At 37.9% G+C, this 26,706-nt stretch overlaps 2 protein-coding genes across 2 annotated transcripts in view; both read left to right on the top strand.

Moving 5' to 3' along the window:
* The first annotated feature begins 15,057 nt into the window (after window positions 1-15,057).
* The window catches only part of LOC111140770 (integrin subunit alpha 1), a 169,391-nt gene continuing 157,742 nt past the window's right edge, over window positions 15,058-26,706 (top strand). The window contains exons 1-2 of the mRNA XM_022492960.1: window positions 15,058-15,065; window positions 15,184-15,350. Coding sequence (XP_022348668.1) covers window positions 15,058-15,065; window positions 15,184-15,350 — 175 coding nt within the window. The remainder of the gene's footprint in view (window positions 15,066-15,183; window positions 15,351-26,706) is intronic.
* LOC111141007 (pelota mRNA surveillance and ribosome rescue factor) lies at window positions 23,364-25,261 on the top strand. Its single transcript, XM_022493320.1, has 2 exons — window positions 23,364-24,363; window positions 24,652-25,261. The coding sequence occupies exons 1-2, from the start codon at window positions 23,638-23,640 to the stop codon at window positions 25,081-25,083; spliced, it is 1,158 nt and encodes a 385-aa protein (XP_022349028.1). The 5' UTR covers window positions 23,364-23,637; the 3' UTR covers window positions 25,084-25,261.

Below are 26,706 nucleotides of genomic sequence, written 5' to 3'. Positions count from 1 at the left end.
ATGAAATCCTAGAGATGGTGGTTATTCTCCATTTGCTACCCATCCCCAGATCCATTCTTTGCCCTTTTCCACTTTTCTGTGTGTCCCATGGTAGACTGAACCCTATCAATGGCACTACCCATGTCCCCTTGCCCTCTAGAGGGTTAGGCCAATAGGAGCCTCAGGCAGGATGTCGGAGAGAGCACAAGAAAGGAGAAGGTAAATATTTCCTACTGCCCTTCCTGGCTGTCTCTCACCCTAGGCTCTATTGTCACCCCCACTCCACACTACTGGCTGCCTCCTTCTATAAAGACAGCTTCTATTAGACACCCACTCCCTTCCAAGATTCTTGAAAATGCCATCTCCTTCCTTTGTACCTGGAGGCCTAGGAGTGGGAATAGTTCATGGTTCCACTGCCTTCCTGGTTCCCCCAGCCATAACTATATCTTTGAAAACAGCCCCTCTAATGAATCGCATATGAACTCCCAGCTGGCTGTAACTTCTATTATCTGCTGGGTCATATTGGGAGATTGGGACAGATTGGAAGATAAATACATGCATATACATACATACGTACATACATATATTTATATATGTGACCAGAAAGGCCTCATTCCTAATGAGGGACACTTGATTTCTACAGAAAATAACCAGACTACAGAAACTTCCCTTGAAGGAGGTAAGAAATGGAAGTAAGGTAGAGAAAAGGAGAAAGAGCCAGTTTCTTACGTGACTTAGTACAGTTTTTTGGTTTTTGGTTTTGGTTTTGGTTCTTGATGTCTGATGTATGTTTAAATAATAAATAGATTCTATTTCAAATAAAGTAAAGTTAGACATTTTTCTCATCAAAAAATTCTAATTTTCAAATCACTTATATCTTTAAAGTCTAAACTAAGATTTACTAATTTAGCAAATTAAGAACTAAGGCAAACTATAATAATTTTTTTTTCCCAAATCAAAAGTTAGTAACCTTCCCCAAATATGACTATTTAAAATCTGTGTAACTATTTAGGTAAAAATGAGTTCTGGTGCTTTAACCACCTGTGTTACCTAAATGATAGAACAATATATATTGCACACAGGAATCAACTTGTGACAGCATCATAGAATTAAAAAAAGAAACTGAGCAAGCATTTAGGAAATGTTAGCATGTTTAAAAATCACTGAGTTCTTTCTTGAAACACTTCTTTTTCCCTCTTGGTTTCAAGGTTCATCATTTCAAGGTTTATTTTCTAACTGAATATGTTCCAAAGTGTGCTTTATTTTATAAAAAGCTTTTGAGATAAATAATCAGTTCCCACATTATCAGTAAGAGCTGAAAAACATCATCACTGCTGCTGTTGTCATTTCTTGAGGTTTTTATATGCTACTTTTCATTCCAAAAGCGTATAATATGATGTGCACAATGAACAGGAAACAGATGTGTTCCAGAGATTTATTTGAATATTTTGTGTGTATTTACTACAAACAGACAAGAATTAAAATACCAACTTAACATAAAGTAAATTCTCTAAAAATTCTCTTAAAAATGTTCCCAGATTGTGGATATACAGAATTTAAAAATTTAAAAAATTTTTTAAAAAATAAACCTCCAGGGTAAGGTATCACTTTTGGCAATTCCATTCATTGTATGGCTCTGAATTTCGTGAAAACAAAAGTAAATTAGAGATACCTACTCAGACTTCCTAATGGGGAAATTATGAAAATCAAAAACAATAAATAAATGAAACAATTCTCAGTAATTATAAAATGTCATATAAATGACACGAGATCTTTTGTTTTCTTGGTGAATGTTAATGATAGGTCATAACTCATTAAATTTTTTTAAAGATTTGTTTATTTGAGGGATACCTGCGTGGCTAAGTTGGCTATGCATCTGCCTTCAGCTCAGGTCATGATCCCAGGGTCCTGGGATCTAGTTCTGCATCGGGCTTGTTGCTCAGCGAGGAGCCTGCTTCTCCCTCTGCTTGCCACTTTCCCTGCCTGTGCTCTCTCTCTCTGACAAATAAATAAATAAAAATCTTTTTAAAAAGATTTATTTATTTGAGAGAGAAAGTGCGACAGAGTGGCGGGGAGGTACAGAGGGAGAGAGAAAGAGAGAATCTCAGGCAGACTTCCTGCTGAACATGAAATCTGTGATCATGACCCTGTGATCATGACCTGAGACTAAAGCTTTGCAAACAATGGTGAAAGATAATATTGCTTAGATATCTATGAAGCTATAATGTCAAGTCAGTAAAGGAAGCAAAAGGATAAAATATTGCAAAGAGCCACATATAACTTAAGTAGATGAGCATTCTCAACCTCATTGTGTTTCTTCATAGACCAGTGTCATATTGTGAATGATTTGCTAGAATGTGTGTGTGTCTACATGTGTGTGCTTACATGTACATTCATAGTTGCACATGTGTTTTAAACATTAGGATACAACTAGACTTGCTCGTTTACTGACTTCATTAGTTTTTGAATGAAGAACAGTCAAGATTCCTTTTTTTTAAACCATTATAAGAAAATCCCTTGTAGAATACAGAGTCAGTTCAAGTCTATTTCATCTTGTCAACTTTGAATTCCATCTAACGTTTTATAAATAAGACTTGGAATAATTCTTAAAATAAGCAATAGGAGTTAATTAGGGATCACTAGGAGTTGCTTACTTGTTGGGATTTTATTGCCAGTATTTCTTCCCGTTCTCAATTTTAGGACATCTAACTTTATTAAGATACTTGGGAACACAGATTCAATGACAGGGCTGAGAGCAAATGGAGACAGCATTTCTCTGTAATGTTCATTTTGCCCATGATCTTGTGTTCATATCTAGAGATCTTTCTCACTGAATATACTTAGTACTATTTGTTTTCTTGTCTACTTCATGCAAGTACCTTAAGATTTTGTGATCAACAGAGATAATTTAGGTCAATTTTATATTGCTTAATACATAGTTCTAATTAGTAGATATTATTGAATCCATACCTCGACCAAATAGTAAACCAACTACTAACACTTAAACAAACTGTATTTATTTTGGAGAAGGCTGGTAGCTTTTTTCTGTTTATAATCATTGTCAACAAAGTAATTCATGTTGCTCTCTAGAGCTTTTACATGCAATAAGTTGAGAATTAAGAAAGAACGTATTATTTTTCATTTGCCTTGCATCTACATGAATTGCAGCCAGATTCCTGCAGAATACCTTAGACTACAATTTACAATCAAGATATTCTGCTTTAAAATCTCTACACATATTGGAAAGCATAACAAGCAGTGATTGTGAATCACTGATTATTCTTCATACTCCAATGTAGATGCATAGCTTAATTGCTTTTACCAAAAGTTAAAGAAGAAACTATTCTTCGTTAATTCTGCTACTGTGCATGTAGACTAGACTTCTTGATTTCAACCCATCTGTTGTTAGTTAGCACAGTAATATTTTTTTAATAATACCTTTATTATGATAACATAAAATTCACCCTTTTAAAGTATAGAATTCCAGTGGTTTCTAATATATTCAGAGTTGTACAACCATAACCACTATCTAATTTTAGAACATTTTCTCATCCTAAAGAAAAAAAGAAAAAAATCCCGTTACATATTAGCGGTCCCTTCTGATTCTCCTATCCCTCCAGGCCCTGGCAACTCCTAATCTACTTTTCCTTCTTTATATATTAGCCTATTCTAGACATCTCAATACAAATGGAATCACGCAATATTTGGCCTTTTGTTTCGAAATTCTTTCAATTAGAGTGTTTTCAGGATTTACTCATGTTGAATCATGTGTTAGTAGTTTATTCCATTTTATGTCTAAATAATATCCCCATGTATGGATATAGTACATTTTATTTATCTATTTATCAATTAGTGGATATTTGAGTTGTTTCTACTGTTTGATTATTCTGAATAGTGCTACTATGAACGTTTGTGTACATGTTTTTGTGTGGATATATGATTTCAGTTTTCTTGAGTACACACACACACACACCAAGAAGTGGCATTGCTGAGTCACATCGTAACTCTATGTTTAACTTTTTTGAAGAAGTACCTATTTTCTAAACTGGCTTCACCATTTTACGATCTATAAGAATGTTAATTTTTCCACATCCTTGCTAACATTTGTGACTGTCATAATCATCCTAATGAGTGTGAAGTAATATCTTTTTTTTCAATTATGTAACATGTCACTTTAACGTCACTTTATTGGCATTGATTAATTCCAACAGGTATTATTTTATTTAAATTCAGTTAGCCAAGTTATAGTACATCATTAGTTTTTGATACAATGTTTAGTGACTCATCAGTTCAGTATAACAGCCAATGGTCATCACATCATCTGCCTTTCTTAATGCCCATCACCCAGTTATCCCATCCCCGCACCCACCTCCCTTTCCACAACCCTCAGTTTGTTTCCTGGAGTCAAGAGTCTTGTATGGTTTCTTCCATTCAGTTTCCCCCACTACCCATATCGTCCTCTGCCCTATTCCTTATGTTCCACATATGATTGAAACCATATGATAATTGTTTCTCTGATTGACTTATTTCACTTATTATAATACCCTCCAGTTCAATCCATGTTGATGTAAGTGGTAGATATTCATACTTTCTGATGGCTGAGTAATATTCCATTGTATATATGAACCGTATCTTCTTTATCCATTCATCTGTTGAAGGACATCTTGACTCCTTCCATAGTTTGGTTATTGTGGACATTGCTGCCATGAATATTGGGGTGCATGTGCTCCTTCTTTTCACTACATCTGTATCTTTGGGGTAGATACCCAGTAGTGCAATTGCTGGGTCATAGGGTAGCTCTATTTTAATGTTCTGAGGAACCTCCACACTGTTTTCCAGAGTGGCTGTACCAGCTTGCATTCCCACCAACAGTGTAAGAGGGTTCCCCTTTCTCCACATCCTTGCCAACATTTGTTGTTCCCTGTGTTGCTAATTTTAGCCATTATGACTGGTATAAGGTGGTAACTCATTGTGGTTTTGATTTGTATTTCCCTGATGGCAAGTGATGTGGAGCATTTTTTTATATGTGTCTATTGGCCATTTGCATGTCGTGGTTGGAGAAGTGTCTGTTCATGTCTTATGCCAATTTTTTGACTGCATTATTTGTTTTTTGGGTGTTGAGTTTGAGAAGTTCTTTATGGTTCTTGGATACCAGCCCTTTATCTGTAATGTCATTTGCAAATATCTTCTCCCATTCTATAGCTTTCAGTTTTGTTGATTGTTTCCTTTACTGTGCAGAAGGTTTTTATCATGATAAAATCCCAAAAGTTTATTTTCGCTTTTGTTTTCCTAGCCTTTAAACATGTATCTTGTAAGAAGTTGCTTTGTCCAATGTCGAAGAGGTTGCTGTTTGTGTTCTCCTCTAGGATTTAAATGGATTCCTGTCTCACATTTAGATCTTTCATCCATTTTCAGTTTATCTTTGTGTATGGTATAAGAGAATGGTCTAGCATTATTCTTCTGCATTTGCCTGTCCAATTTCCCCCAGTACCATTTATTGAAGAGACTGTCTTTTTTCCATTGAATGTTCTTTCCTGCTTTGTCAAAGATTAGCTGACCATAGAGTTGAGGGTCCATTCCTGGTCTGTCTATTCTAGTCCATTGACCAATGTGTCTGTTTTTGTGCCAGTACCATGGTGTCTTGATGATCATACCTTTGTAATATAGCTTGAAGTCAGGCATTGTGATGTGCCCAGCTTTGGTTTTCTTTTTCAGCATTCCCCTGGCAATTCAGGGTCTTTTCTGGTTCCATATAAATTTTAAGATTATTTGTTCCAGCTCTGTGAAAAATGTCAATGATATTTTAATAGGGATTGCATTGAATGTAATATCTCATTGTGGTTTTGATTTTTCCAGTAACTGTTTAACATCTTTTCATGTGCTTATTGGTTATAAATTGGTCATATCTTCTTTAAATAAATGTATATTTATAAACTTTGTTTTTAATTGGGTTATTTCTTATCTTTTTTTTTTTTATTGTTGAGTTCTTTATATTTTCTGGGTACTAGGTCTTTATCAGATTTATGATTGGTAAATATTTTCTCCCATCATGTAAGTTGTCTTTTTATATTCTTGAGAAGTTTTAAAACAAAAGAAAAGATTTAAAATTTAATAAGACCTAATCTATCTTTTTTTTTCTTTTATTACTTTTGCTATTGGTGTTATATCTAAGAAACCTTTGCCTAACTCAAGGTCTTGAAGATTTACTGCTATATTTCTACTGTGTGTTTTATAGTTTTAGCTCTTACATTTAGGTTTCTGATCTTTTTTGAGTTAATTTCTGGATGGTGTAAGGAAACTTCCTTGATTCCATCATTTCTACCTTTGTTGTTGTGTTAAACAGATATTTTATACTATGATAATTCCCTTGTGTTTTCTTTTACATTTTTTAAATTATTTTCTTCATAGTTTCCCTGGTGATTACAAATAGCATCTCAACTTAAAACAATCTAGTTAAAATTAATTTCAATAGTATACAAAAACTTTGCCCTGATGTAGTCCCACCTCCCCCTTCTTTTGTGCTACTATTGTTATTCAAATTCTATCTTATTAATTACAAGCCCATCAACATGGTATTATAATTATTTGCTCTCACATAGTTATCTTTTCAATATGATAAAAGAAAAGAAACAAAATATGTTTATATTTTCTTCTACAATTACATACTTAATTATCTTTACTGGTGTTATTTCTTCATGTACATTTGAGTTACAATCTAGTATCTTTTCACTTCAAGAATGAAAGACTGCTTTAATGTATCACTTAGAGTAGTTCTGCTAACAATGACTTGTCTCAGTATTTCTGTATGTGAGAATATCTAAATTTCTTTTTTGGAGACTAGTCTTGTTGGGTATGGTTAATATCTTTTTCTTTTAGCAGTTAGAATACATCCTCCTACTCTATTCTGGTCTTCATGATTTCTGAAGAGAAGTCAACAGTAAGTATTATTGAGAACTCCTCATACATCATGAGTACTCTTCTCTTACTGCTTTCATTATTCTTTCTTTTTGGCTTCTGAAAGTTTGACTATGATGAATCAAGGTGTGAAACTCCTTGGATTTATCTTAGTTTGAGTTATTAAGCCTCTTGGATATGAATGTTAATAGTTTTCACCAAACTTGGAAAGGTTTCAGACATTATTTCTGCAAATATGCTTTTTGTCCCCTCTGCTGCCTCTTCTCTGGGACTTCCATCATGCATACATTGGTACATTTGATAATGTCCCACAGGTCTCTGAATCTCTATTTATTTTTCTCAAAGAATTAGCTATATTTTCAAAATTTAGCTGCCTTTCTTGATTTTAAAAAATTGCAACTCTTCGTTTAATTTCAGAGTTTGGAAAAAGTTGATTTTGACAATTTTTGCCAATGTTGTCATGACTTTTATAGAGGAGGAGATATTTGGAGGTGCATTACTTACCCCATAATTCCAGAAATGTTCTTCCTATTGGCAGCTATGTTGTATTCATGGGTAGTCATATGTGGATTGACTCAGGCCATCCCTAAGCCAACACAACAGCTGGCTATGGTTAATGATCCTAGTATGAATAATATATTCTGCTTACTCAACAGCAACCGGTAGGTCCATGAATGATAAGGAGGCACTGAATAGGCTCCTGTGCAACTGCTAGGTGCAGCAAATCAAGCTGTGCTTTAAATTTGGATTGGGCCATGTCTGAATGATTTCCACCTTTGCCTCTGTAGTAGCTTTAGGTCCAGTTTCTCCATCTCAAGCTTCACCAATTTCTCTCCATTCTTATATTCTTTATGACTCTTTTTGACCCAAGGAATTCAACAAATTTCTATAGCTTCTGTGAAAATTAAAACTCACTCATTTGGTCATATATTCCTACATTTTTCTTTTCTTCTAAGCAGGAATTAAATTTTTTTTTAAAAGGCAGTTCCCAGGGGTCGAGGGAGAGAGGGAGGGAAACACTGAATTATTTCTTTGTATATCGAGAGCTCAAGAGACAAATGTAGTATCATAAAAATAGTTTTTTTATACTTCTTATATTTTGTGACTAAAATTATTCTCTGCAATATAAATATATAGTTGCCTAATTAATATTACCATTTTTATTAGCCTGACTAATACACTAATATTAGAATTACTGGTCCTATTACTTTTTGTGGCTCAGATTAATAGCTCCGTAATAGGTATTTTAAACTCTTCTCTTGTTCCCTTGTAGCACATCTGAGCCTACATGAAAGAAAAACTCGGGCAGATCCTTGTATTTAGGGCCTTAGTTTTTAATTTTCCCAGCCAGTTCAAGTTTGTTCCACAATGCTTCCATCTTCATTGCCTACTCAAACTTACCTTTTCATTCTTGCTTTACCCTAGCAGTCTTTGTGGGCTTTTGACTCCCAGACTCTGGTTCTATCTTCTTGGCTGCAACACTTTCCTTTTCTGGAGACAGATCACCTAATTATGGCTCTTTCATGAAAAGCCCCAGGATTTCCTCTTTCGTTGCAGGGCCTTTCAAATCAGTCCTCATCCCACAGAACAAAGACTTGGATATTTACAAGTTCCATGGCTCCCTTCACCCCAACTTTGGGACCAAAATGCTTAAAATGTCCAACATTGGCAGTATATCTTTAATGTTTACATTATCTATCTACTCTATGGTGTCCAACTGGTATATCTAAAAGTTCTTTGGGCATCATGATAGTGGTTTCATTTTTGTCTTCTTTAAATTTCAAAAGAATCACCAAAGATTATTCTTCTAGATTATTTGTTCTCTTTGGTGAGATAAATGTCCAACCTTCCACCTTTATTTTGCTAGTGCATATAATTGTATTTACTGATAATAAACAATAATAAATTTCCTTAAAGAAGGTATTGCATTAAAAATTCAGGGAATAGAAGGTTCACAGTATGCCTCATGGATTTAATATATTTCATTTCCTCTACTACAAAAATTAGAGCAAATCACACCACTTCAGCAAACGTTATGAGAGGAAAAAATTAATACAGAGTAAAAATCATGTTTGCATATGTCACTCAGAACAATGAAAATATTCTATTCTTATAAGAAGTCAAAATTCCTTGGCATCCTTTTAAGATCCATTCAAATCTGGTCAGAAATTCACTTGCATTTCCTTAATTTTATTCCATTCTACTCATCCATTTCATGCTGCCTTTACCTAGAATGCCCATTATCCTTTTCCTCCATCCGTGAAACCCTCTCCCCATTTCCTGCAAGACCACATTTCAGTGCCATCATCCTTATAAAACCCTGTCTTTTTCTTCCTTTTGACTTTATGCTCTGTTCTAGGGCTCATCAGACACAATTAGGAGGATACATTCTATGCATATCTCTAAGTATCTTGTGAATGCTTTTGAGGATAGTGCCAAGCATTTCAACATTTCTGAATCCTGGGAGCCAGAGGACTTCCTGCTGCACAGAGGTAACACCGTAAATGTTTGAATGTTTGAATGAATGAATTACATGTGGACAGATGCTGCAGGCAATAAAAATGAGTTATTGACTGTCTTGGTATAGATTATGGTCTAGTAGAACACAAGAAAAATAGCCACATAATTTGTAAAACAAGCTACTTAAGTGTTACTATTTCAAAGCCAAATAATAGACTCCCTTTCTCTTGATGTGTTTATTTTTTATTAACTACAAGACTATTTCCCCCACATCTATAGTGACCCAGTCCTATTACAAGAAATATCAATCTTCTTGGTTTAATTACTAACTAATAATTTGTTTCAGTCCTGAGATTTTAGAGCCCACCTACTTGCTTTAACTCTTTAAAAACTGGTAAAAGGAAAATGATTAAATTAATTAAATCAACCTGCTCAAATAATCCCAACATTGCCTAATAACTTAAAAAATAGTTAACTCACTTTGCAAATCTGGCATTGCAGCTGAAATGTTACTGCTCATCAGTGATGGTCATTGTGAGTCAAGAGTGCCGTGACTTAAATATTCTTGCCAGGGCACCACCCTGGTATTCCCTCCCCCTGTGCAGCACTAGTGTGTCACTCATGTTGAAGTATACTAATAAGTTTTAGGAGTTTCCTACAGTGTTTAGATCTGTCCTTCACCAGGATTCTAAATTCAAATTTTTTCCTAAGTACCAGTTGCCCAAATGTCTTTGGACCAAGTTTCTGGCATAGACTTGTTCAGGAAATAGGGTGGGAGGAACACCTATTTTATATTTTAAGTGAAAAAACATTCACACAAGAACATTACGCAATAACAACAAAAAAAAAGTTTGGTTGGTGGTGAAGTTTAAGTTCCACATGATTGTGACTTTGTTTTGGTCACAGAAGAAGCAATCATGGGTTCTCAAGTTGAAGTAACAACATTAATATGGTAATTCCACTAGACTGCTTAATTTAACAGGCTTAAAATGAAACATGTCAATGTTATAATTGAGAACAAAACTACTTGTTTTCTCTCCCTCATTCCAAGAGAAAAAAATTAATGGATTTTTTTTCAGTAGAAATTTTTTCAGCAGATTTTCAGTAGAAAAGCAAGTGTTCTACCCATTTTTGCCTCTGCAGAACATAGCCCTGAAGTCCAGTACACAGCAGGAACTTAAAAATTATTCAACTCTGGCGCCTGGGTGGCTCAGCTGGTTAAGCTTCCGATTCTTGATTTTGGCTCAGGTCATGATCTCAGGGTCATGAGATGGAGGCCCATGTCAGGCTCCATGCTAAGCAGGAGTCTGCCTGATGTTCTCCCTCTCTCTCTCTACTCCTCCTCCTATTCACACTCTCAAAAGAATAAATGAAATCTTTAAAATAAATAAAAATAATAAATAAATATACAAAAATTATTCAACTAAACTAAGTTGCTCATATGAGTTAGCTTTGTGAGTTAGCATCACTGTCTTGGAGAGCAATTCCCTGAGTATATACAGAGTAAAATTGAAAAATCTGAATCTTTATGAAATCTTAACAGAAGCAGCTCTAGACAATACCACCTATCCTTAACACCTCAGAGTTGAGGAGGGTGGAAGAAAGCACAATTTGATGCTATACTAAAATGTATTTTAAGCCTCATAGTTAACTTTTTTTAAAACATCATTTTACATTTTTCTTATAAATATCTGTTGTTTTAACATAAAAAGTTTTAAAAAGTATTCATTATTGACTAAAACTATACCACCTTTCTACGAAGGTGGGAGTACCTTATTTATCCTGCAGTTTTGAGAACCCATGATCTAACTACCAAAGATCCATGGCCTTCACCAGTAGCAGAACTCTAGACCCTCTCCTATTCCCAGCCCCTTAGTGAAATGTTCTGTTCTTGTTTAAAAAAAAAAAAAAATCCCCTTTACATCTAGCTAATTTGAAAAGTAAGTCCTTGTTAATGTCATAATGGGTTCTGATGTCTTAATTTATACCCATTTTATTTTTTTTAAAGATTTTATTTGTTTATATGTTAGAGAGAGAGCAAGCGAGCACAGGCAGACAGAGTGGCAGGCAGAGGCAGAGGGAGAAGCAGGCTCCCCGCTGAGCAAGGAGCCCGATGTGGAACTCCATCCCAGGACGCTGGGATCATGACCTGAGCCGAAGGCAGCCACTTAACCAACTAAGTCACCCAGGAGTCCCATTTTATACCCATTTTATTGGGGTATTTTCAAGATAATTCCCTAATACAAAGTAAGGATTCCAAGTGAGGATTCCAGAAATAATAAGAGTCGATAGAGATGGTTTTGGCCAAACACTAACATTCTCTTTTGATGCCTATCAAATGGCATCACTTCCTATGCCCGACAACACACAGACCCTGCCCTATATCCCCACTGTTTAATTTTAATTCTCCTGCAACAGGGAAGAAGAATAATTCATTTCTATTTACTTTAATCGAGACATTTTGCTAAATGCTTCATAAGTTTGTCTCATTTAATCCTCACAATAATCTTCAGAGAGAGGCAGTATTTTTATCCCCATTTTATGTTTGAGAAAACTGAGCCTCACAGAGCTCTGTAACTTTTCCTAGATTACACGGCTAACACGTGGTGGTTCCTGGGCATGAGTACAAGAAGTTTAACTCAAGAACCTACTTACTCCAGTAATTATACTCATGATATATTGGATTACCTCTAAGGAGAATACTTTAGTATAAAATGTATGTTTTTATTTTTGAGATATTAACCAGTAATCCCCAAATCCCATCCTACCTGGCTAGGGAAGGTGGAGATCCATTAGACCAATCTGGGGAGGGTTGGGTATCACCTTGGGCCTGGATGTTCATGTGGGTGGCAAGCTCCAAATGGCTTGAGAGGATTAGACTTCCCACACTATCAAAACAGGTCAAACACGCAAAGATTCCTATAAACCACAGCGTACTTTTGCTTTATTTTATGGATTAAGTACTTCATCAGTTCAGTCCCTAACCTCTCAAGGTACTTCTAATTTTCACCCATATTTCCAAACTGTCAAAAAGATCTGATCAGATTAGATCTAATTTAAAAAATAGACGAGTACATCGTACAAAGTCTAGAGCTTAACATTTGCTGTCAGGTGACCCCATGTAATGACTAGTTTGTCACCCTAGTTTTTAACCTTTCCAAGCCTCAGTTTACACAATAACACATCTTCCTGCCAGGATAAAGTTGGTTAAGAGACTATCTTGCTTGACATTGGTTTATGTTTAGACTTACTGAAATTCAGAAAATGAGCGCTGATTCTAAATTTAATTCTCCAGCAATAGCTGTGTTCTCAATCTCTGTATTTGCATTGATGTGAAATGAAAAAAATTATTAAATATTGCCATAAGATTCATAACACATATAAAAGTTAACTTTAACCACAGCACTAGTAGTGCTGGTTATCACCATTAGTTTGCAAGTCCTAGAGAAGATTTTCAAAAATTTAAATTCGAAGTATTTATGAACCCCCAAAAAGAAAGCTCAAGTTCCCAATAATTATAACCTTCATCATAAGTATGTTTTAACCCTACTTTATTTCAATAAGGTATAATTTTATAATTTCTCTTTTCATTTCTTTCTAATTCAATAATGTTATAACTTTCTAGAGCCCCGCAGATGCATATGTATATATATATACACATAAATATATACACATATATATACACACATATACACATATGTTTACATATATATGCATACTATTCTATGTTTATGAAAACACTGAGCAATTTGAAGAGCTATTTCAGAGGAAATATTTATCATGGTTTTTTAATGTCTAACCGTTAATCAGTATTTGATTATTTTGCAAAGCCCCATGGGCCATACTGAGAGGCATAAGACATAACTGAGACTATAGACGGAGAGATGAGATGCACAGATTACTTGTCAAGGCTTTCCCAGGAAAGGAACAGCTGGAGGCAGGGCGATGATACAGATTAATGAAGATGGGATGGAAAGCCAAACTGGGATATGAGACCACTGAATGCAGGCAAAGGAGTTTAAGTAATGTCAGATGGGTTTGAACTGTGATCCAACATGAAATTTTTCTAGAGATTTATTTGTGCAATTTTGAAAATAGGACTAAGAAAGGAAAATATGAAAGCTGGAAATGGGGGAAAAGTGTTTCAAATATATTTATTAGGTTGTTAATCATTTCATACATAATTAGAACAGGAATTCCTTAGCTCTGATGGGTCACATTACTGAGATTTGATGGCCTTGAACCTCTCAGGGCTGCCCATCCTGTTTTTGATCTTCATTACATTTCTTTACTTTTTGTCTTTTCCAGCCTTAGCTCCTGGAATCTTCTATTTGGTGGCAATCTATTCAATCATTCCTGTGGGCTTCTCCCTTCCCTTCTCTTGGGTTACCTATCCTGTCACCTGTATTGTGTTCTAGGCAGAGTCCTCCTTTGGGTGGCAGTCTTGTCCTGCCTAGCCCTAGTCCTGCTAGCTAGAGATGATTAGTTGTTGCTTTGAATTGTACTGAATTGAATACATTTTATTCCCTCCACCACCTGTAAACACAAATCCACTCAACCAGTCCTTCCCTTTCTTAGAAATTCTCAAAACCATTAAGACACAGCTGCTTTAAACAAAAACAGCAAGTGAAGCTAACATGTGAATGTGGCTCTTGACTCAGGGAGGTTGGACAATTCATTCAACAAGGAAGGGAAGCATTGCAAAGTGTTAAGCGCCTTTTCTGGCCTGAGTCTCTCGGGGTGGGGTAACAATCGCCAACATTTTGACCTGTCAACTTAACTTCCCAATTTTCAGTTCCCTAGAGAGTGGGAGTGGAAGAGGTAGGAGTAACATGAATATGATTTAATGCACTCTTACTTTAAAAAGTCTGTAACAAGAAGAAATAAAACAGTGCCCTGAGTTCTTTATTAGATTCAATTCCCAGTGAACAAACATCCTAATTCAACTTAAACAAAATAGCCCACACACAACCATTTCTAAAGACTGTTTTCCTCCCCTTCATTAACCTCCCTCTTCCTTCTTGCATTTATTTTTCTCCCTTTCTTTTTTTCTTTTCTCCCATTCTGGTTTTTCTCCTTTTCTCTCACTTAGGGTCTCCCCAAAGAAAAGTTTAGCTGCAACCACCGTTTAACCACAAATCACCGTAAGCGAAGCAAACTCTCCATAAGCTAAAGCAAAACCCTCTGCAGGGGCGTGTCTGAATGGACGCTCCCTCTACACACACCCACACTCACTCACTCGCTCACTCGCTCACTCTTAATGCCAGACAACAGCACGCGAAGTTCAAGTGTCCGCAGGAGAGGGAGGTGGGGATACCAAAGTGCTCACTTTCAAAGACAATCTAATTCCTTCTGCGCAATTTAACCCCAGGAAAGCAGCCTCCCCTTAAGGGCCAAGGAGTCCCAGCACTTGAAAGTGCCCTCCCTGCCCTGACTGAGGGAGAGGGAAGGGGTGTGAAGGCGGGGCCACTGGACGGGCGACACCCTCCCGAAGGTCCTGCCGTCGTCGGCCTTCCTGCCACCTTAGGGAGCGCGATCGCCCTCTCAATGGAAGGCAGATGTCCCTTTAAGGTTTGCTTTGCAGCCCGTGGACTTTAGCCTAAACACGAGCCCGCGAAGCTGGCTTTATTTGTCCATGTCTCGGACACAGCCTGGGAGGCTGCCAGGAGGATTTCAGAGAACGAGCGCGCGAAGGGGCGGGAGATGGGGCAGTAAGTCTGGGATATGAAAAGCGTGGAGAGGACCTAGAGGCAGTCGTCGAAAACACAGGAAATTCACTCTTCGGCTTCTGGGCGCCGCGGCTGACCGGGCCGGAGACTGAGACCTAAGGCGGCAGAGTGGCCCAGAACGCGCGGCTCCGTGCTGCGTGCTGCGTGCTGCCGCGTGTTGCCCTCCGATCCAGCGCGTCCTCCGGGCTCTGCGGGCTCCCGGGTCATGGCCCCCCCGACGCCAAGCCAGCCCAGGGGTCGCTGTCGCCTGCTGCTGGCTCCTCACCGGTGAGCGACCCTGTTTTTCTCTGAGCGTCTGTGTGCGGGGCTCTGGGCTGCTTGTGGGTCGGGAGATACCGAGAGCTCCGCGCAGAGAGGCGGAGGGAGCGCCGGCTCACTTTGGGACCTTCCAGGTAGTCTGGGCGGGTCCGAGGACAGAAAGGAGCGTCTGCGTTTTGTTTCGGATACTAGTTTTGATGTGTTTCAAAACCTTTCCCCTCAATAGAAGGAGGGAGATAGTGCTGGAAACTTTACAAGGTAGAAGTGAGTTTACAATTAAAGTTGTTTTGACAGTTTACATTGTATTTTAGGACTTTGCTGAAAGGCATTACCCCACCTACCTACTTATCTACATTTCTTTCTTTCTCTTTCTCTCTCTTTTTTTATTTTTTGGAGGAAGGTAACTAGGGGGCGCCGGATTTATATGCAAAGTTCCTACCTTTAGGTTATTCAAGAGTGGGCATTATTGCATTTTCTTGCTGTCATGTATTCAAGATCTTTTCTACGACAGAATGAGGAAAGAAAGGAAAGCAAGGCAAAATTGCTTTTTGTCCTGAAATGACGTTTCTGTATAAGGAGGAGGAACACTTTGAAATTGAGAAAGAGACAGTCACAGAGCAGATTATTTTTTTAAATGCAAAATACAGTATTGTTACTTGTGTATAAAAGGCATTAAGGAGGGACTTAAAAAAAAACCACTGGAAATGCAAAGTTATATCCAATTTAGAAAAAGGTTGAATCATAGCATTTTCTAAGATTTTCCAAATGATTAGCCCACGGCCAGATTTTACCAGATACTGAGGGGGGAAAGTTGTGATGGTGAAAGAAAAAGGCAGATTGGTGAAGCTTTGTGTGAAAGTAACGTGATTAATGGTTAGGTTAATGATTGGGTTTAGCATATCATCAATATTCAATATTCAGCGTCTTTACTGCTGGCATGCTTATTGGTATTAGTTAATTTAGCATTTTTCCATTAAAAACAGGGGTGATCCTGATTTAGATGCCCAAGCATTGTTAAGTTTTATGGATTATTTGCAAGCAAAATATTTTTTTCACAGCGCGGTGGTATTAACAGAGTTAATTATGAGCTATTGACTTTTCATCCAGACATTTTCCACTACTCAGGAAGTGTCCGGTAATCCAAACAGTAGTAACTTCTGAACAGCTTTACAGCCAGTGAATGGTTTAATTTACCAGCTGCTGTCCCTGCCCTTTATACTTATTTGACCTACGATGCCTCTTCTGCTCAAACTTTTTGGAGGGCGTTTGCATTTTGTTGTCGTACAAAATCTGAAGTTTTCTAACTATTCAAGTTGTACCTTTTGCATTTTACCAAATAAGCAGTCACTATGCAGAAAGTATCAAAGGCAGTTTGCACATCCTCCAAAAAGGACAAGAATGAAACTTTATAAAATTTAATTCCCTTTTGTGTGTGTATATGTGTGTGTGTGTATTATTCAATCATACTAAAATTTAGAATTTATTGCATCAGAATCAATAGGTTCCTCATATGTGCTATATTTATGCCCATTTCACAACACAAGGATCTGAAATTTGACTTCTTCCTCTCCTTTGTGGGTTTTCCAGTCATCATATTGTCAGCTTTCCTGGAAACTCCTCAATTCATAGAATCTACACCTAACCTGTGGTCTCATCACCATACCTGTCCATGCACAGTACCATAGAGAGCTCTTCTTGTTGCAAATCTGTACCCAACTTCTAATTTATCTTCTTAATAACTAATTTTCATTATATATTAGTCTTTGTAGTAAAACAAACAAACAAAAACACTTCCATGGTTCTTTATTGTCTTCAGATGAAATCCAGAATTCTCTACTGACCTCTCAGTGTTTGCCCTAATCCAGCACCCTCTCTCTCCCACTATACCTATATCCATTTCCTATTTCTGTTGTATCAAATTGCTATAGGTTTATTGCATTAAAACAAGACAAATATATTATGTGACAGTTATGTAAGTTAGAAGTATCACTGGGCTAAAATCAAGGTGTGGACAGAGCTGTGTGTCTTCTGAAGCCTGTATCAGGGAGAATCCATTGCCTTGCCTTTTTCAGCTTCTAGAGGCCACCTGCATACCTTAGCTTGTGGCTCCATCCTCCATCTTCAAAGCCAGTAGGATAGCATTTTCACATCCTTCCCTCTGACTCTGCTTCATCATCCAGTTCCTTCTCTAACTCTGACCCTTTGCCTCTTTCTAAAAAAGGATCCTTCTAATTACATTGGACCCATTTGGATAAACCAGGATAAGCTCCTAGTCTTAAGAGCCTTAATTTAATCATATGGGCCAAGTTCCTTTTGCCATATAAGTTAACATATTTACAGATTCTAGGGATTAGGACATGAACATCTTTGGGAGACCATTTTTCTGCCTAGCAAAACCCTGAAATGGAAACTTCGCATGAGAACCAGTCACATTTCCTTATTTTCTACATAATCTTCATGCTCGTTTTGCCACTGTGGCTATGCTCTTGTTGTTATATATCTAGAAAAGAACTCCACCCTTCCTTCCCACATCCCCTGCCATCTAAACAAACTGTCTCCAGACTTCAAACCTGGGTTTTTTTCACGACAACAAATCACCATGCTAATAAACTTCCCATTGGATTAAAAACTGTCTTGTATTAGCTTCTAACCGTATTATAAAATGATCTGTCAACAAAGATTATTATTTTACATATGTCAAAGTCCCAGCAAAAAACTAGTGACACATATAAAGCATTTAACTAAAGAAAGTTTAAAAAAGGACTGTTTACAGAGGCATTTAAAGAACTGACAAAAGATGCTAGAGCACCTAAGGACAAACAATAGTGAGAAGAAAGCATATGAAGCAACACTGGGAAGAGAAGCCATTATCACTCTTAGGCCTGAAGAGGAAGTAGTGTTACTTTGGCTGTGAACTCTAGCTATGGGAAAGGGGCTGTTGGATGGGAGCTGGGGCATAGGAAGAGGAATGCAGCTAGAGCCACAATCGAAGCCCAGCCAGAAGGGAGCAGAAGAAATAAATACCCGCTTCTTTTCCTCCCACCCTCTAAAGTCTTGCCCAACCCTCTCATTGGCCAAGTCCAAATGGCAGAATCAAAGATCCTGGGGACTAGGGTCAGGACATACAATAACAGAGAAAAACTAACACAATGCTGAATGGCACATATTTATTGGGAACATGTTATGGGTAAGGCCTTATGTCAAAAATTTAGCATGTATTATTGCACTTTAATCTCAAAAAAAAGGAAAATTTTAGAACTATTATCCATATATATTAGAGATGAAGAAACCAAAATGCTAAGAGATTAATTTGTCCAAAGTCCCACAACTCATAAATGGCAAAGCCTGTGCTCAGCTTACTTTCTGATCTCAAATCTCATGCTGTGAAATAATATGCCATACAGGCTATCAAAATGCAAGTCCATTTCCTTCTTGCTCAACCCTCAGAATGTTAAAGCCAAGCGTAACTGTCTATGAGACTTTAAAAAGGACCTAATTAACGTTGTGAATCTGATATTTTCATGACTTTTAGGTATATCATGAAATTAGATGTCCCACCCTATATTAATTGTAACTCAAATAACTATCTCTGGATATTAAGAATATATAGAATGACCCCAATTGAGTAATAGGTCTCTTCTTGATAGAAACATTTTAGTTAGCCTAAAAGCAAGGTGTCTTCCTTTGTAAATTTTTTCAGTTAAGATTTTTTTTATTCAAAATGAAGTATGTATATATATGTATATACATACATACACATGTGTGTATATATCGATATATACACATATATGTGTATATATATCGATAACACACATATGTGTGTATATATCGATATATACACACACACACATATATATACAGCCCCATATTTATATCTAATTGAATGAAAGACACCATCAAGGGGCACCTGGGTGGCTCAGTGGATTAAGCCTCTGCCTTTGGCTCAGGTCATGATCTCAGGGTCCTGGGATGGAGCCCCGCATCTGGCTCTCTGCTCAGCGGGGAGCCTCCTTCCCCTTCTCTCTCTGCCTGCCTCTCTGCCTACTTGTGATCTCTGTGTGTGTGTGTCAAATAAATAAATAAAATCTTAAAAAAAAAAAGGCACCATCAATTGAAAAAAATGCATCATTATTTTATTCACTACTAAGGAAAAAGAGTGCTGCCAATCCAGTTATAATTATTAGACTGTTAAATAACTCCCAGTTTCAGAGATGTTGAAAGGTGGGAAAATGTGCATCTGAAAATTACAGACGTAACATACAGTAAATCTACATAGTAATTTTCTATTAAATTTCTTTGTATTTTTAAAAATTGCGTCATAAAATTTCAAACACTCCTGGATACAAATGACACTCTTTCTGGAAACAATGATATGAACCTTCTTAGTTTTTTTCCTATCTGCTACAGGGGATAATTGCTCCTCTATCATCAGCAGCCTCACCAGATCCCAGAAATGAGCTTCATCTGAACACTCTGCCTCAGCAGAAATGTGGCAATAAAGTAATCAAAAATGTTCTAGTTGCATAGGATCAATGACTAGTTTTGGCAAATGCTAAATTTCTGTCATAAATGGTGATTAGTGCTAGAGCTATACACATATGAAGGTACCTAATTTTTATCTAAAGTCTTCTATAATTTAAAAGGAAGATTAAAAAATCAACTAAGTCTTAAAGGAGATTAAAATATATGCACTGGTTGGTATTAAGAATTCACTTTATGTGCAAATATTTTTTTATCCAAATGGTAGATCTCTATAAGAAACAAAAACCAAAAATTGTCCCTTTCCCCCTTTTGCCTGAATTAGCTGAATATTTCTCCCAACTGTACATTTAGCTTTGCTTGTGGTGGTCACATGGGCATCTTTGAACAACCTGAGGTTAGCACATTCCCTTTACATAAATGATTGCATTTATTATTAGATATTCATAATCAGAGCTCTGACTTATTCTGCAAAGACCCATTTTCTAAACAGGCATTATAAAACTGTCATTATACATTATTTACAACATTTTCAGCTCTTTTCCTCAGTAAGATGTGTTTGAAATAATCATTTTCTTACCCAAGCATGGGTATCTCAAAAATTGAAATAGGTTTTTAGAAACGAATCTTAAGAGTAATCTTCTCTTTAAAATTCTAGTAACATTATAAAACAGAATGTTTTCTTAATTTTAAGATGGCAGTGATAAGTTAAAAGTTCTGCATTAAAGGAGAACTAAAAAATATGCATTCTTTCATATGATGACTATGTTTATATAACAATTGCTGTGCTGGGTTTCAGGAACATAGACAAATAAAAGGTAGGCTCACAGTCTGAAAAAGGGATAGATAAAGAAGCAATGATGGGAGGAGCCTCCAAGGTGCTCTAAGCAGAAGAAGGAAAAGATTAGTACGTGTTGCAGGAAAGTTAAGTCTTGCAAAAAAAAAAAAAAAAAAAAAAAAATATATATATATATATATATATATATATACTAGGAACAAGAACATTTATACAGCCCTTACTGCACTAAGCCTAGGGTATTCAAACAAGATTTCCATTCTTCAGGAGCTCATAATTCCTGCTGCTGTGATACAAACCATTTCTAACATACCACTATAATAGCAACAAGAACTGTAATCTAATTCACCAACAAGATACATGAATTCATGTACTAGGGCTGACCTAAGTTTTCCCTGGAGAAGAGATACTAGTATAAATTAATGATACCCAACAGATTATCCATCAGTCAACCTTACTGAACCAGTTATTTTTCTAAGACTGAATAATTATGATCATGTCATTGTGAGCCCTTGCCTCTTGCTTTGTCTGATCTAGATTTCTAGCTTCAGGTCAGGCATTCTTAGAGATATACCACAGTATCTCATGTGTTTGTAGAACTCTACAGTTTACAAAGTATCATAATCTCATTAGAACCTTATAAGGGTTATCAAATGAGAGAGGCAGCATCAAAAACCTGATTTACAATTTAGAATGAAAGCTTCAGGTTTGTAGCTGTTAGGGGACCTAACTAAAGATGCTATAATCTGCTGGAAAGATCATGACTCATGTCTGCTGACTCTTGCTGTGCAAGTATTAAACTTCATATTGATCTTTTACCACTGTAATGGACCTTAGGAAGATTAAAACTCTTGAATACATTTATTTTTCTGTAATTCATTTTCTTACTACAAAATAAGGGATAACAAATATTTAGAGAAGAGGATTAGAAAAGTATAGGAAAGGACCTGGTGAATATTCAATAAATGATAGCTCTTCAAGAAAAACTTAACACTTACTAACATCCTACTGTATGCCTGCCACTGTGATTCTGTGGTTTTTAATATTTATCAGACTTTGAAGAGAAGTAAATTCTACTTAGGTGATCAAGGAGCAACTCAAAGTATTTCTCTCTCCTGGTTAGGAAATGTCCTTTGGAGAGGCAAGCCATCTTCACATTTTAGGGCAATTGGTTCCTTACTCAAAGTTGCTGGGTCTTCTGGGAAGTGGAAGAAGGCAGTCAGAGTTAGAAACTTTAGGAAGGCATTCAGTATGACAGGAAGGTGTGGAAGGAATAGGAAAAGGAGGTAAAGAGAGAGGGAGGGAGAGAAGTCACAAAACAAACTGGCTCTAATTTGTATTAGCGCTTTAGAAGGGATTTTTGTGTCTCCTGAGAATCTCTGAGGAAGATAATTGAGGCGTCAGTGTCAAGACTTGTGGCAAAGTCAGATTCCTTCCTTTCATCCTGGTCTCACCAGTTCTGGGTGGTAAGATTCCCTTTCAGTGCCATATGCAAGTAAGAAAGAGAATGAGAAGATATGTGGGCAGGACTACTCTGTTCACCTCCTCTGGTTTTTGTTGTTGTTGTTGTTTTGTTTGTTTTAAGATTTTATTTATTTGAGAGAGAACAAGAGATCCAGCTCAGGAGCAGGAGCGGAGGGGGAGGGGCAGAGGAAGAGGGAGAAGCAGACTCCCCACTGAGCACGTGGAGCCTGCTGGGGCTCAATCCCAGGACGCTAGAGATTGTGACCTGAGCTGAAGTCGATGCTTAACCCACTGAGACACCCAGGCGCCCCTCCCCATCTCATTTTAACTCTCAGGGAAATTCTGGTGGGCTTTTTCTATTTCTATTCACTGATCTTGTTAAGAGGCAATCCTCACTTCTCAATCCCCTATCACTATAAAAATGCTAAGTGACTTAAGGATTTTCTTTAAAATCAACTTTGTAGCCATTCAGCCGGTTTGGTCCCAGTACATCAGATTTTTTCCACTTCCAGTATCTTCAACTCAATTTAGGCAGTGAAAATTGGGCCCTAAATTTTTGCGACCCAACCCCCAACCTAAACATTTCACAGGCTACTGAGCTGCATAAAGCAGAGACTGCCAATTTTGGATTCTGGGATTCCCAGGACATCAGGCCAAGCAACTGAGCGGTCCACCCAGGGGTGAATTCCACAGATGGTTTCTTTTCTCTCTGGGGTCAGTGCTTTAACATCTGGGTAGTCAGATCGCGCAGACAGGGTAACTAAGCACAGAAAACAGCTGGGCATGTTGCTCTGAGCCCAGACCCACCGTGACCAGTGGTTCTTAGAAACCGTTTCTGGAAATGCCAACTCCAACAGGCGTGTAGCGTCTGAGTGCTGATAAGGCAAGCACAGTTTAGAACTTTAGGGCCAAGCCTGCAATTTTGAGAAATCCTTTTAGTTAAGTTTTGGATTTATCCGGGGCAGAGAAGGTGTACAGGTAGTAACTTCATGCAGCTGGGGGGGGGGCGGATTGCACTCACATACTTCCCAGATTCTGCACAAACAGGTTTGGAAGAGAAAACTTAGGAAATCCAAGTTCAGCATTAAAATAAGTAACTCGCCACCAAAGATTCTAAGCACTTCCCTCTCAGTTTAGTCTTCGGACGCACTTGCCCCTTAGTGCGCCTGCGCCCCCGCAAACTGCAACCCCGCCTCCTCGTTGGGGACGTAAAACGTGCGCCGAGAGGTGGAACGCGGGTTGAGCATGCGCCGTCATTGCATCAGCCGCCGGGTCCGTGCTGGGTGCTGGAACGCCGGAGAAGGGTGTGTTTGCTGCTGTGTCTCTTGCTCGCTTCTGGCGCGGTGTGCGGGAAGACTAGGAAAAGAAGGGCTAGAGTAAGTGTTCCCCTTGGCCGTTTGAGTCGGAGCTAGGGTATTTCTTTCCTGCCAGGCAAGTGCCTGTAGGAATCGGACCCCGCCCCCTTCCCGATCTAGACTCCCTTTTCCCTCCTTGTCCCTTTCCCACTGAGGACCTTCTCCTTTCCTCTTGTTCTGCTTCTGAACCCCCGCGGAGGTCATGAAGCTTGTGAGGAAGGACATTGAGAAAGATAATGCGGGCCAGGTGACCCTAGTCCCCGAGGAACCTGAGGATATGTGGCACACCTACAATCTAGTGCAGGTGGGCGACAGCTTGCGCGCCTCCACCATCCGCAAGGTACAGACGGAGTCCTCCACGGGCAGTGTAGGAAGCAACCGGGTCCGCACCACTCTCACTCTCTGCGTGGAGGCCATCGATTTTGACTCTCAAGCCTGCCAGCTGCGGGTTAAGGGAACCAACATCCAAGAGAATGAGTATGTCAAGATGGGGGCTTACCACACCATTGAGCTGGAGCCCAACCGCCAGTTCACCCTGGCCAAGAAGCAGTGGGACAGTGTGGTTCTGGAGCGCATCGAGCAGGCCTGTGACCCAGCCTGGAGTGCAGATGTCGCGGCTGTGGTGATGCAGGAAGGCCTCGCCCATATCTGCTTAGTCACTCCCAGCATGACCCTCACTCGAGCCAAGGTGGAGGTGAACATCCCAAGAAAACGGAAAGGCAACTGTTCCCAGCATGACCGGGCCTTGGAGCGGTTCTATGAACAGGTGGTCCAGGCTATCCAGCGCCACATAAACTTCGATGTTGTGAAGTGCATCCTGGTGGCCAGCCCGGGATTTGTGAGGGAGCAGTTCTGCGACTACATGTTTCAACAAGCAGTGAAGACCGACAACAAAGTGCTCCTGGAAAATCGGTCCAAGTTTCTTCAGGTAAAAATCTTATCCAAGGATAATTAAGAGTGGGCAGAGGGATTTGTATAAACTACTCTTAAATTTTAGAACTGGGAAAAGTGCAGGAGGAGAAAGTGTTCACTGGACTGCGATTGTAAGTGAGGTAATGAATTGAAAGTTGTTAAACAGCCTGTTTACATAGTAAACTTTGCTTAAGTCCTCAAACATATAAAGCCTTCTTTGTGCTTTTGGCTTTAGGTCATTGCAGGCTGATTAATGGGTACTCGAAGACATTCTTTTGTCTGACTTTGGTAATTATGATTCTAGGTACATGCCTCCTCTGGACACAAGTACTCCCTGAAAGAGGCCCTTTGTGACCCTTCTGTAGCTAGCCGCCTTTCAGACACTAAAGCTGCTGGGGAAGTAAAAGCCTTGGATGACTTCTATAAAATGCTACAACATGAACCTGACCGAGCTTTTTACGGACTCAAGCAGGTGGAGAAGGCTAATGAGGCTATGGCAATTGACACATTGCTCATCAGCGATGAGCTGTTCAGGCACCAGGATGTCGCCACACGAAGCCGGTATGTGAAGCTTGTGGACAGTGTGAAAGAGAATGCGGGCACAGTTAGGATATTCTCTAGTCTTCATGTATCAGGGGAACAGCTCAGTCAGCTGACTGGAGTAGCTGCCATTCTCCGCTTCCCTGTCCCTGAACTCTCTGACCAAGAGGATGATTCCAGTTCTGAAGAAGATTAATGATCGGACCTTATAATTGAGACAAGCTGTGTCCCCATTGTTACATATCGTAGCATCCTGACAGAACGCTGCAAGGCACTTTGTGATTCCTACATGGATTTCTCATGTATTTGGTCACACTAGGTATTTTGTAATTGGCAAGACGTGTTCAAACTAAACAATAAATTAAAAGGAAATAATCTCCATGTACTACCATTTTTATTAATTAGGATAATTTATATAGAAATTATGAGTTATTTGCAGTACTTAAAAACATTTTGTATATATAAGAATGCCTTATATTCTTTGGGATAGGTCATAAAATCCCAAATGTCATACTTTGAAATAATTTTTTTCTAAGGAAAAGCCGTTAAGTATTTCATCATCCTTAGTTTCAACTGTTTATTTTAATTCTGCATAGTGTCCTTGTATGTTGTTTAATGATCCCTTTCCTCCATTTCCTGTACACTTTTTTTTTCTAAGTGATGGCAAATAATTTGTAGACTTTTCTAGAAGACAAATTTAAAATGGTATTTTTCTTAAGAGACTTGTTAAATCAGGCATGGTACAAGTAAACTCTTGGTGGGTTTTTTGTTTTGTTTCATTTTACAATTACTCATACTTGCTTTGGAGGACCATTTAATTCGTTATTTTTAGGTCATAGAGTTTCATTCTGCTAGGGATTCTCAAGATAAGCTATTTGAGATGTCTTTATTTTAAGAATGCAATTAAGGTGTGTCATTTGCTTGTTATATGGCTAATTAGTGCTAAAGCGGAAAGTAGTTCCTACTCTGGACTCCATTTCTTTGCACTACCACACTATATGTATTTATTTGGCTTATCCTAGAAATATGTATTGCTGTCTTAAATTTCTATGTGGCATTAGTCTGTGCTTGCACATTCTTATTGCACTCTCTCTACATACTATTTTAGGAGGTGAGAAGGCCTGTTCAGAAAGTTTAAGTCGCATCATTTGTAGTATGTGATAGTTGACTTGTACTCCAGCACTCTACTGTAATGAGGGAGTTTCTGCTAATACCTGAGAGTTTACAATATTTTCATTATTTTAAGAATTAGGGAGGGATCCTTGGAATGGAATTGCATCCTGACCTTTTACAAAACTCAGTTTAGCAAAATAATTAGGAAAGGCATTATGAAGAAAGAGTGGTAATTCAATTTTTAACACATTGGTACCCACTTGAAATATAGAAATTAAGTAAACTTTTGCTTGTCCTTTTCTGTGTCTGGGCTTTTTCTCCTGGGACAAGTGCAAAGTCTGGGGATTATATATATATATATATTTTTATATATATATAAAAATATATATTTATAAACTTCTGACTAATCTGAGCTTATTTTAATCTGTAATTAGGAATAGATGCTTCCATAATTTCTACATATCTACCTCCTAATCTAAAAATAATTTAGAGTGTCATTTTATTTTAAGTCTGTGGATATTTAAAATACTATGAAGAGCATGTTATTAAATAATTTGGTAGGAGTATAGAAATGAAACTGCTAAGATTCTTAATATTAGAACCTGATTGATAATGACTCATATTACCAGTAAAAGTTTGGAGACTTGGGGCGTATATTGCTCTCATAATCTATGCAGTACAGGTTATTCCTAGTTCTGTTACCTAC

The sequence above is a fragment of the Enhydra lutris genome, unplaced genomic scaffold (assembly GCF_002288905.1).
Source record: "Enhydra lutris kenyoni isolate GAN:26980312 unplaced genomic scaffold, ASM228890v2 scaffoldscaffold5, whole genome shotgun sequence".
Lineage (NCBI taxonomy): Eukaryota > Metazoa > Chordata > Mammalia > Carnivora > Mustelidae > Enhydra > Enhydra lutris.
Note: the sequence above shows the minus strand (reverse complement) of the source record. Positions and strands in the feature narration are given on the sequence as shown.